Genomic DNA, 13,165 nt, shown 5'->3' with positions numbered 1-13,165 from the left:
TAAACTTGTATGTGCAAAGTGGACTAAATACCACGTGACGTTACGTCAAGATCGATGCAAGTTCGCAAGTTCAATGTAAAGTTAACCTTACCGCTTCTTTTTCTTTTTTGCTCATGTCACTACACAGGATTGCTGACAGACTCAAAGACAAATATTGACTACCGGCTTGTGCATACTCACTTACTTGAAGGTATAGATTGTCAAAGTTAATTAAGTTCGTTGAAGGTGTAGGTGGTCAAAATTAAGAATTAAGTTCGTTGAAGGTGTAGATGGTCAAAGTTAGGAATTAAGTTCGTTGAAGGTATAGATGGTTAAAGTTAAGAATTAAGTTCGTTGAAGGTGCAGATGGTTAAAGTTAAGAATTAAGTTCGTTGAAGGTGTAGATGGTCAAAGTTAGGAATTAAGTTCGTTGAAGGTATAGATGGTCAAAGTTAAGAATTAAGTTCGTTGAAGGTGTAGACGGTCAAAAATTAGAAATTAAGTTCATTGATGGTCCAGTTGATGAAAAGATACGGTTGCTCATGCATTTCCATATTATAGAAGTTTCCTTCGGTATTATGCAACCTTAGTGTACAAAAAGTCAGGTTTGATGCATACCATTCATATATTTTCTATAAGCTAACCAAACTCCTTCTCGTGGTGTAGACGTGACACTACTACGTGTCTTTTAACTTAGAACGTGGAATTTTAGAAAGTGAAATCAAATATACCATAAAATATGATCAAATATCTACCACAAGTGCTATTTTATCAAGTGCAAATTTTGACCTCCGAGGAAAGAGTTAGCTGTAGGTATATTAAAGTACGAACACTTAAGTTACATATATATAAACGACCTGAAATTCTCGTTCTTCGAACGGGGAATGTAGGTTTATAGCTAGGTATGTTATCCTTTTCTCTTACTTTTACATGTCAGCCTTTCCCACCTACAGCACTAGGATGTTAGTTATTTTGTAGCATATTGGTACACTTATTGTTAATCTGCACCATAGAGTTATCTAGTTTGTAGATATATGTAGTGTTCGTGAATTGAAATAATCACTTTTGATTCCAGAATATAATTAATGGATAGCTTAAAAGCAGACTGTATTGATTTAACAACCGTACTGCATTCATTTTCGTACTTACTAAACTGGAAAAAATACTTGTGAATTTTACTTATGTAATTACAACCTTATTTCCATTTAATAATGAGTGTTAATGGTAGTACGATTCATGTGGATTGTCGTTAAAATTTGTAAAATATTACACTGTTCTATCGAACGTAGTGGAGTGGCAATTGTTAACTATTAGGAATTAGCTTCAACAACAGACAAAGTATTGCTATTATGAAATGATTAGGTTTAGGTCTTCCAAAGAAAAGAAAATTGCTTGATAAAGCCTTTACTGTTGTAATAGCACAATTGGTATTGTGAATCCTAAATTCTGAGTGTCAAAAATTATATCTGATTTTATGATACTAACATTTGAACTAAACTTTAAGTATCGTATTTCTTATTTTACAGGTAGACGGCGCCATTTAATAAGGCTTCTTCTTCCATTGGTCATTGGATTCAAATTGGCAGGTGCCTTAATTTTGTCCATTGCAGCTGTGAAACTGTTCCTTATCAAATCCTTCTTTATCAGCAAGTTCTCTCTGATGACTTCCGGTATGATTGCTCTGAAGAAAATAATGGAACAAGGATTCTTCCCTATGGGACACCCACCACCTTACGGCTACCATGATTATTATGGATCTCAAATGGCTGGCGACAGCTCTGGTGCTTATGGAAGCTACATGTACCCGTATGCTCAGCAATACTCAGCCGGTGCTGCAGGTGGGTATGGTACAACTGGTGCATCTGCTGACTTAGCTGCTCAATATTCAACTAATGTCGCTGCAGGAATGTTCCCTTCCGTACAGCTTTTAGGTAATGCATCAGCAGCGTACAGGACGCAAGTTGCTAAGAAAGATGGTAAGTTACCTTCTCTCAAATTGCACTTTGCAAAAGTGTTCACTAATTCTCCACCAGAGCCTTGATGTTTCTCTATCCCTTCATCATTTTATTAGTTACACTAAGCATGTGGAGTTACGTTTCAATTTGGCGGAAGCTCCCTTATAGAAACGTATGTATTCGGTTTCAAAAGTAGCAATACAGTTTAACGGAAACCTCCATTGCACCAAAAGACAGTTTTGTGCAAGCAAAATTATACTTATTTTTATGGAACATGCCCCTTTTTATGGGCAGAGATAGTCTTCCTCCACTCTCCCACCACGTTTTAGAAACCTCTTCATAACAGGCAATAAACATATTTAGCACTGAAAACAAATGGCAGTTGTAGAAGTCAGGTATTACTCGCTGTGACTATGAATTAATCCAGCATTTACAAGAAAATTTCAAACAGAAACTAGTCACACTAAATCCGTAGAATGTTCACGCCAGATTACTATTGGAAGACATTTTTCCCCCTCAAAAAGTTCATAAACCGTCATCTTGGGAAGTTCTAACTGCATTTCTAGTATTCAGTAATGACGTTGCAGCATCTTTTTGCAAGATTTTTACTTTTAGTAGAGGAAAGTATATAAATATGGAATACCATTTACTTATTAAGTAATTACTCGTCACCAAAACTGAAAATATCAGCAAAATATACTTTGAAAGGTAAAGTAGAATGTTTACTACAGCACTATGGAGTTACAATCATCACATGAATAAGACTGAGATAGATATTGATGATTTACTGAAAACATGCGATTTTTTCTGTTTACGTAAATGGGTCTAAATATGGAATACTTGTAATAATCTATTTACAAAACTCACAAATATAACAGCATCCTCGGTCATATCCAAAACATTGTACGTGGGACCATAATTCACACATAAAACACATTACTCATTGCTCTCCATGATTATCTTGTGAGAATTTTCCACCCAAGAGACATTCGGCATCAGGACTATTGGGATAACTTCATCGTCTGGCTGAGAAAAGTCTAAAGACGAGTCTTCGAAATTGATTTCACATTCTTTTGATGAATTGGAAGAGCTCTCTCTGTGTCGTTTTAGACGTTTGTTACTTCTTTCACGATATCTTGAGGTAGCTGTGGGCTCATTTGTACTGTTCTCCTTGCCCTATACGTGTATTGTTTATTATCTGGGTTTTCATTTTCTGTTTGTTATCTGTTGGGTTTCTTTTCTCCTGCTGCTGAAGATCATTCTTATATGGCGAAGATGTCAAAACTGCAGCTAGTTCTGGTTTTCTTCCGATACTGCCAAACTGCTTTCTAGAATTTCGAACTGGTATTACTTCCTCAGGACTAGTCAGACATTTATTTTTAGACCTCTTCTGCCATATTCTTAGCGTTGTCTTCGTGAAGAACTAATATTTTTTTTCATTAGCAATAAATATTCCACTAATTTAAATTAGCGGATTTTCCAACTCTATAGGTAATACAGTTTTGCGTTCAAGTATTGTTTTGGCAACTTCCTAAAGTATAAAGTGCGGATTTGAATTTACAAACCTAAGTAGAGTAGATCTGGGAACATAATATTTGGCCTGTTTTAGGTGTACCATTTACTTACTTCTGACCTAGAAGATGGCTGCTTGCTCATTGTTTCTGATGACACTCTTTCTTTTTGGATGAAGGAATGTATGTATGATACAAAATAAAGAGGAAAAATAAAAGAAAATAGTAAGAGACACAATTATGGAATACTATTCCATATTTATCACCCCATTGGCATTCCATATTTGTATCCTTGCCTCCTTGGAATGTCACATGATGTAGCAATGTACAAAACACTTCAACTCTTTTCTGCTTTGTACGAAAATGATCGTTGACATTTGTCGAAATTCAGACTGCAAAGTGACAACAATTGAACTTCATTAAGAATAAAATTTACTCCACTGAAAACTTACCTACAGAAAACTCAGTAACCAGAAAAAAGTATCAACAGCTGTATCACACTAGTCCTTTCGTCTAACACTTTCTACTCAGGTGTGGCGTAATGTCCGTAGCTCTATAACAGTCTGCACCTATCAGCCCTACGCGGCAGCACCATATATCCGCTATAGGTCGCTATTCCATATTAGTAGTACTATTCCATATTTGTATCCTTTACTCTACTGTCAGAATATACATCATGGGATTTCTTTCACAAAGAAATGGTATGTACCTACGAATAAAATTATCGCACATACAGCATATGTATACGCTCATATAATGACATCACCTAGCGATACTTTCGTTTATTTACAGAGAGTAATTTTGCCCTCATCCTTCCAATAATACAGAAATTGTCTACAATATTTCACCATTAGCCTATACAGTTATTTACAGCATAATGCACTGCGCATCCTTAATCGCAACTCTTTACCTCATTCACATATCATACATGTTATCGCTTGGGTTTCATGCTTCAGCCGTTGCACTTCACTTGTTGATGATTAGGTGAACTGAGCTTATAATCATTATTTAGCACATGAGTCCTCAGTTTGCCACCATATACCTTGCGTGCACAGTTATTTACACTGAGAACATATTAACATTGTGTACATTTTCTGTTTAAAAGATTGAACTGTTTACTAAATTTTAGTTGAGTTGCATTCCTTTTCTATATAGTTGCAATATTTAATCTGTACCTGTCGTTTATGAGCAGTTTGTGTTATTTTGTGATATTGTTGTTGCACATGTAAAACTGCGACATCTCGAGTGCCTAATAATCTTTCTATACTCAGCAGAAAATTGTTGCAGGTCTAATATAAACTGATAGTTAATCGAATAAATGTTGTGGTGGTGATGGTGGTGTGATATATATATATATATATATATATATATATATATATATATATATATATATATATATATATATATATATATATATATATATATATATATATATATAGGGTGAACCTGAAAGATGTCCACGAATTCCATGAACTGATTTGTGACATCAAAAGAAAACAAAAAGTCCTCTTGCATATTGTCGAATTCTGCGTCGTGTAGGCTGTGCGCATCTTTCTGTTTCCCTCCAATTGTCAGAATTCATGTTTGGATTCCAAATTGACATTCCTGTCACTCGTACATGACGTTAGAAATTCGACAACATACAAGAAGATTTTTTTAAATCTTCTTTTGATGTAACGATTCGATTTTCGATTCCAAGTTTGCACCCCTGTCACTCTTACACGACGCGAAATTCGACAATATGCAAGAGGACTTTTTGTCTTCTTTTAATATCACGAATCAATACCCAGAGTTTGTGCACTCCTCTCAGGTTCACCCTATATGTACATACATGAAAACGTCTTACTTTTAAAGTATTTACATTTTTTATTACTGTAGGAGTAGAACTGTCAAGTTATAGTACCCTACTATATATATATTTAATCTATATATTTAATCATTGAATTGGCAGTACTTTTTCTTAACAGGGCTGCAATATATATTGTTCGATTTAACATATTCAAAGTATATCAATGAAAACACAAGATTTACTAACTTAACGAAAAGATGAAGAAAGATATGCAGATTAAAATTACACTGACAAATATAAAGAAAAAGGTGTAATATTATAAAATAAACTAAATGAAAAATATAATACAAAGAGATGGATAACAAACTTATGTAGAAAATCCAGTAAAACTCTGAGTGCGAGTTTTATTTCTCAACCATGTAAAATTGTTTCTGCATTTTTTTTTTTTTTTAGAAAAGTGATTTTTTGGGATTATTATTCTTAAGTGTTTCTATTTTTGTATTTTATTTTTATTTTTTTTTAAGTTCTTACTATATGATTGGATTGCTGCAAGAAGCGGCTTGATTCTGCAATTTAGATCTCTCGAAGGCGATGTAGTGTAATGGGAATTGGGACACACTGTGAGGATAGATCCAAGGTTGCCAACCGTCCCGATTCATGTTGGCCAACCGTCCCGATTTCTGACTTATTTGTTCCTCGTCCCGACCGGACACTCGTCTGAACGCATATTGTCCCGATTTATCGATTTTCGAAGTTAATTAATATTTCACTGGGCCAAAGATTTTGTATGATGATAGCCAAATAATAAGACGTGCTTTTATGAAATGAAATCTTTGAGTTTAACGTCCCACGGCTATGGCGGTTAGGCTAAAGGAGACGGTGATGATGAGTGATGAATGAAATGGTGGAATGAAGAAAGTGGGAGGAAACGGGAGAACCCCGAGAAAACCCACACACACGGTGTTTGTCCACCACAAAGTTCACTTGGCGAGGGTTGGGATCGAACCCGGGACCCCAAGCACCAGAGAGACTTGGTTTTAGTAGATAATACCTTTTGTCAGTAATCCCTTAACAATGTTATGCACTCATTTGTGATGAAAAACAATCTATATAGTTTTCTCTCTAAACTTCGTTCATAATACGCGTAAATTGCAGTTATTTTGGTTTGAATTTGTTGCATATATTGTTTGTACTCAGTGATGAGCAGTAAGTGGGAAAATAAATAAAAAAAAAAAAACTAATGTGCCGCATTCATCAGGTTCGTGTTATTCAGCTGATTATTTAGTTTTCAACGACTCTCCGTACGTGTAGTTGTCTCCGGAAAGGGGAGGGGGGGAATCTCCAACACTGATGTTCCGTCCCGATTTTTCTTAAGGAAAGTTGGCAACTCTGGATAGATCTTGCACGAGAGTCTGATCACTCTTCAGCTGTTCCGGATTTAAACCCCTGTTGTGGTTCGAAATGCATGTAATTAGTAAAACCCGTCCTTCATACACTCGGTCTTACACACGAGTTTAGAAACTAGTGAAACTTCAATTTGATTAGATTAGGTCGGAATTGATTTCAGTGTAACTTCTCTTTTTACAGCACCGTTGCTATTGGAGACGAGACCTTTGTTTACAGTGGGATCATAACTATCACTCTTGTTTGTATCCTATATACCCAACGGGAATCAAACCATGCTTAGTGCAAACACTCAACATTAACTCCTCGACCACGAAAGGCCACTGGGAATTTATGATGGACAGGATAGGTCACAAGCGTGGGAATTATGCATCTTTGATGCAAAATATAGTATTTAGGAAGAGTATGGTGAAAAACCTCGGATGGTCTAAGAAGAAAATGTTAGGGGTAATATAGAGCAAAATACTAGGAAGAGAGCCCTGATTGTAATAAATTGGAAATCGTACTCGTGACCCTTTAACCAGTCGGTCAGTAGGAGCAGAATTACTATTCGAGAATACTATGGTGTCGTGAGAAAATAATAAACTATAATAAAAGAATAAAAAGAAAAGAATAAAGAAAAGTACATCTAAGTTAATACGAGCGTGGTTATGTCCTGTGTACTAACAGCTTATACAAGATTCACTATGCGTGAAGAATTGGTCAGGGTGAGAAATAAGGAGTCAGTTTAGGCGGCATGGGCAGATGTTAACTCTGAGAAGTATAATGTAGATAGATGTACAAGTGGTTTATAGTAAGAAACTAACCGACCACCATGGGCTGTATCCAGGGCTAAAAGTGGATCTGAAAACGTAGGGGGACGCATGACGTAACGCCTTCCCCCGTGCCTATCTTTGCCCATTGTAAGTTTTTTTTTTTTTAGGAAATGGGGGTGCCACACATATTTTCTGGAAGTGGGGTGACGGCGTCCCCCTCACTTTACCCTGCCTGTATCCAGGGTTATGCCGCGGGAGGGGGCGAGCGGGGCGACGGTCCCGGGCGCCGAAGTAAGAGGTGCGAAAAATTTCGGGAGGAAAGGAAAAATTGCTTGGAATATATGTATAGGGGCGCCGTTGTATACTCTCGCCCCGGGCGCTGATTTTCCACGGCACGGCCCTGCCTGAATCAAGATGCATTAAATTCAGTAACATTGATACTACGGCAAAGACAAGAGCATGCGTATTTCTTTTGCATTTGTTTCGGATGATGCACGATGTGTGAAAATGCATTTAAAAATACACGAAGTAAGTGCGTAAGCAAGAGAACATTAGAAGAACGAGTGAGATAGGCTATTTAGATGGCATGTCGGTCAAGTACTATTAGTCGCTGGCGTAAGCTTATGTAGCTGATGTGTTTATGGGAGGATAAAAATAGTGATCTTAATTATTTTTATATATTTAATTAGTTGTCTGTACTTAAAAACATACACATGGTATACAAAAACGATTCATACAATACAAAATATATGATAAATATCTTGCAAGAAAAAATGGGTTTGTTTTGACAGGAACGAGACATTTTATTTAAAATTCTTTTCTTATTATCATTAAAACACTAATATAGTAACTATATTCGCTACATTAAAGACATCCATAATAGTAGAAAAATTAGCATGGATATGTAAGTGTTTAAGTAGAACCATCTAGTTGTGGTAAAGTGTTTCGTAACTCACTAGTATATAGGGTGTATATTATATTTTCTATAGGACTATTTTCAATACCTAGAAATCTGAGAGTTTAGTTCACACACCATTAAAAATTTGGGGCCTACAAATTCTGTAAGATCTCTTCATAATCGTCATTATCTAATAAACATCCTATTATGACAGTTAGGAGACATTGTATGAAGGTTTATAGTCAATGCCGGATGTATAAGGTAAACAAAGTATAGCTTAGGGCCCCACTCTTTCTTAGGGGCCTCAAAATTTTAAAGAAAGAAAACTGGATGTATATTTTCAAAAATAAGATTTCAAAAAATACAATTAAATCACCATACAGCAACTGTGACTTCTTGGAACTCCTAATGATAGGCTACTTACTAAAATGTCAGCCTACAAAGCACAGCTGGAGATATAGAGATTCGATTACCTTTAATAGCTTAGGGCCTCACCAAACCTAAATCCGGCTCTGTTTATAGTATTGTCATAGCCATGCATATATTACTTCCAAACAACTTATTATTATTATTATTATTATTATTATTATTATTATTATTATTATTATTATTATTATTATTATTATTATTATTATTACTTTAATGTTCAGACTGGAAGGCATGATGTGCACATTTGAAAATCTCTAGGTTGTATATCTATGTCGTATCTTCCTTGTCATAATGCAACTAGGTGTGGCTTCTCAGCTAGTAGGACCGGGTAGGGTGGCCATTTCCTTTCTTTTGTCTGATTTCCGTCCGATTTACTTATACATGAAATGAAAGGAACTCCTATTTTTATGTCCCACGATTATTGCTGTTTAGGCTAAAAATAGACTGATGATTAATATAGTGGATTATGAACTAATTGGTGGAATGAGAAAGTGTGAGAAAACGGGAGAATCCCGAAAACCCACATTCACTACAAATTCACTTGACCGAAGATCGATCCAGAGACCTCTTGCAACAGAAAGGAGCACTCTAACATTGAGAGAAAGTGTCCCCCTTATACGATTTGCTTGATCTACTTACATAAAGTTCTTTTTCTTCCTTTAATTAGGCCCGTTAAACAATTTTAAATTTTCAGACACGGCAATTTCCTTGTACTTGGTCTTTCTCCGTATAGCCTACTTCATCTTTATTGTTCATTCGTTTTCCTTTTATTACTATTTTAGGGGGCGCGGTGGCTCAGTGGTAGAGCGTTCACCTCTGCTGCTTGGGGTCCCTTGTTCACTCCCAGCCCCCGCCAAGTGTGAACTTTGTGGTGGACAAACACCGTGCTCGTGGGTTTTCTCGGTGTTCTTCCGTTTCCTCCTACTTTACTCATTCCACCATTTCATTCATTACTCATCATCACCGTCTCCTTTAGCCTAACCGGCATAATTGTGGGACGTTAAACTCAAAGATTTCATTTCATTTCATTTTTTATTACATTTTTACTTTTTCCCTTGTATTAGCCATGTCATGTCATTTATTAATAGTTGGAGACACGGTGGCTCTGTTGATAAAGTCTTCACCAGTGTTGCGAGGGGTCCCTGTTGCGATCCTAGGACAAGTGACTTCGTGAAGGATTACATCGTACCTCTAGATTTTCTTGGAATTCCTCCTTTCCTCTCACGTTTTCATTCCGCTGATTATCACATAATCACCCATCTCCTTTAGCCTAAGGGAATAATTATTAGACGTTAAATTAAAGACATCATTTTCATTTATGTTTTACTATACCCACTTTCTTCTTCTTCTTCTTCTTCTTCTTCTTATTATTATTATTATTATTATTATTATTATTATTACTATAAAAATATGCTCGTTAATCAATCTTAAATTTCTAAATAAACTCCACTATACTCCGTCTTCGTCTGCTCAATGCATCACGAATTTTTGTTTGCTTGCTTGTTCTACATATGTTGTTTGTTTGTAATCAATGGTTTATTTTATGTCAGCAAAAATTCGTAGAACAACATTAACTACTGGTGAGATTTATTATTGTAGTTCTTATCTTTACATTTCAAAAATTCGCTTTTAACTCCCATCGAAATTTTAATCTTCAACGTGGACAGGAGCAAGCGTGTGAGACATGTGCTCTTGTAAACAAACTCGACAATCTCAGCCTCTTATGCGTAAGCCATAATTACTAGAAACCAGACTTTAAAATTCCACCTTACATAAAATAGAGGATTTCCTAATTGCATGCCTAGTCAAGTTACAAGTACCTTAAAGATCCAGCTATGGTATACTTGTATTATTAGGCAGTGTAATTTCAAACATCAGCGTTTCGATCAGCCTGTTTTCAAACTTTTCTTGCAGCGCTATACAATTACGACCAATACTGAAAATATGTGAATTTAAGAAAAAAATAATATTTTCTAGTATTTATATAAAGTTGCCAGTAAAGAACGTCGGAATCGAATGTCTTAGTATGATATACATACAAACAAAATTACATCTTGATAGTTTAACGAGTAATACCATACGTGGTACAGAGATCTCTGCTAGATAATGTCACTTGTTATAAAATTGTATCTTCCTTTCGTTGTTACTTCCTTTAATGTTCTATGTAACGTTCAGAAAACTATAATGACACATGGTACGAAACCAAAAGTAACTTTAATTGTTAGTTCCTATCTTTTGATTTCAATCTTATTCCTTTAAAAAAAATGCAATGTTTTTTGGATTAAATTAGTGTTAATTCAGCTTTTTCCGCTGATCTCGTGACTAATGAACACTTTGGTACACAACCTCCCAAGGTTCGATTCTCAGCGAGAGAACATTGAACTCATTTCGGTAGTTCTAATTTTATCTTGAACGTCCATCTCTCATACAGCTCATATAGCCATGTGCTAAAAAGGGACACTAAACTTCGATAAATAAACAATGAACAGATCTAATTGTAGAGCAAAAGCAAATACAATCTCCTGTATCGATTTAAAATGTTACGTCAAATTGAAAAATGCAATGTAACTTGGTACATAATGGGTGGTTTTGCAAGTACTTGTTTCTATTTTTTGATGTGCTTTGTAATGTCGAAACGTCTGCTAAAGTAGGCCTAATATTACTTGGCAACATACTGATATTGCCTCTAGTTTGCGTTAAACTTCAAAGCGGAATTCTCTGCACAACAGAGAAGATAAACCTATAACACCCAAAACAGTTTTATATTACCATCTATTGCACATTATTACCTATCTTGCAGTAAAACTCTTTCAATTGTTAACGGGAAAACCAATAACTTATTAAAATGATCGTTCTATGTTTTACTTTATCGTTCTTTTCTGTTCTTTGTTTTCAGGAAATAGATGGCATACTTAGCATACGGATCGCTTGATGTTTTAGTTTGTTTTTCTTTCATGTTCTTTGTTTTCAGGAAATAGATAGTAATTTAGCTTAAAATCGTTCCATATTTCACTTTGTTTTTCTTTCATGTTCTTTGTTTTCAGGAAATAGACTGTAACTTAGCACAATGATCGTTCCATGTTTCACTTTCTCTTGTTTTCATGGTCTTTGTTTTCGGGAAAGACAATAACTTAGCAAAATGATCGTTCCATGTTTCACTACTCTTTCTTTCATGTTCTTTGTTTTTAGGAAACAGTTGGCAACATAGCATAATGATCGTTTATGTTACACTTTCTTTCTTAATATTCTTTGTTTTCAGGAAATAGACGGTAACTTAGCACAATGATAGTTCCATGTTTCACTTTGTCTTTCTTTCATGATCTTTTTTTTCAGGAAATAGGCGGTATTCAATCTCGTACAGGAGACCCACTTCAAGACTACGTACCGGCTAATAATATGGGCAGCTACGTTTACAGCAACTAATCCGAAAATTACGAGTCAAAAAAGCGTCATTACTATGCATTTAAGCTGTTATTACTTAGAAGAAATAATCACTTTGTGTTGTGATTTTAAAAACAAATATTTATTTATTTATTGTTCGATAATTTATTACTTTTGCTGTAATACTGTAAATAAATATTAAGTCATTCAAAAACTCAATTTTTTGAAAAAAAAAAAGCTTTCCTTTATTGTATAAAAGGTAGAAACTGATGACACAATTTGCTCAAATTACGAAAATAAAATATTTTCTAAATATTAGATATAACTGTTAAAACTAACGAACTAACTTTCGATATTTCCTTGAAATTGTTGCTCAAATCGTGTACTGTTTAATTAGAACTGGTATTACACAATGGAAACTGTAAAAACTATATATACGTGCATAATATTATTTTGAGAATCAGTAAATTATTACTTTGTAAAATATATTATACGAATACTGTAAATATATGTAATTTATTTTTGATTATATTATGTGTTTTATTATACTTTGGCTCAATGATTTTTTATTACTAACATTTACATGTTTTTATTGACCAAATCTCTTGTATGCAATATGGTGTGGTCGGGAATAACCTAAGCTATGGTGACCCACCAGCGGCATCGGATTTAACTGATTGAGAGCTTATGTTAATTGCAGATTCTGTCCTTTGTAACCTAGGTGTTGAACGCAAAATGGAAAATTGAAACTTAAGAGCTAACTCATAGCTATGTGAATAACGTACACGTCTTTGGAACGGGAAAACGGGGTTTGATTACAGGTGGGAGTTCATAGGCTTCGTACCCTACGTTAAGATGTAGGTCTACATTTCATAGGTGAATCCCAGATTGAGCTCTACTCAATTTTCGTACATATAGCGATCATCTGTGATTGATAAGTCAGCTATGATGAAATAATTCAGTTTGCCATCAAACATTGACTGATTCCTTAAACGAAACCTTTAGGAAGCAGGAATCATTAAATTGGTTGTTAGGGCCAATTATTTGTGACTGTTAATACAAAT

The 13,165-nt window shown here is 35.0% G+C and overlaps 1 protein-coding gene across 3 annotated transcripts in view; it reads left to right on the top strand.

Annotated features, from left to right (window-relative positions):
* The window catches only part of LOC145666882 (uncharacterized), a 28,289-nt gene extending 15,659 nt beyond the window's left edge, over positions 1–12,630 (top strand). The window contains exons 2-3 of one of the 3 annotated variants that reach the window (XM_081734466.1): positions 1,506–1,817; positions 12,054–12,630. In XM_081734466.1, coding sequence (XP_081590592.1) covers positions 1,506–1,817; positions 12,054–12,112 — 371 coding nt within the window. In that variant the 3' untranslated portion in view covers positions 12,113–12,630. Of the gene's footprint in view, positions 1–1,505; positions 1,956–12,053 lie in introns of all 3 variants that reach the window. The other 2 variants (XM_081734464.1, XM_081734465.1) reach the window with 2 other exon arrangements.
* The last annotated feature ends 535 nt before the right edge of the window (positions 12,631–13,165 follow it).

This window comes from Thermobia domestica, chromosome 12 (genome assembly GCF_964235325.1).
Source record: "Thermobia domestica chromosome 12, izTheDome1.hap1.1, whole genome shotgun sequence".
Lineage (NCBI taxonomy): Eukaryota > Metazoa > Arthropoda > Insecta > Zygentoma > Lepismatidae > Thermobia > Thermobia domestica.
This window is presented reverse-complemented; position numbering and strand designations above follow the sequence as displayed.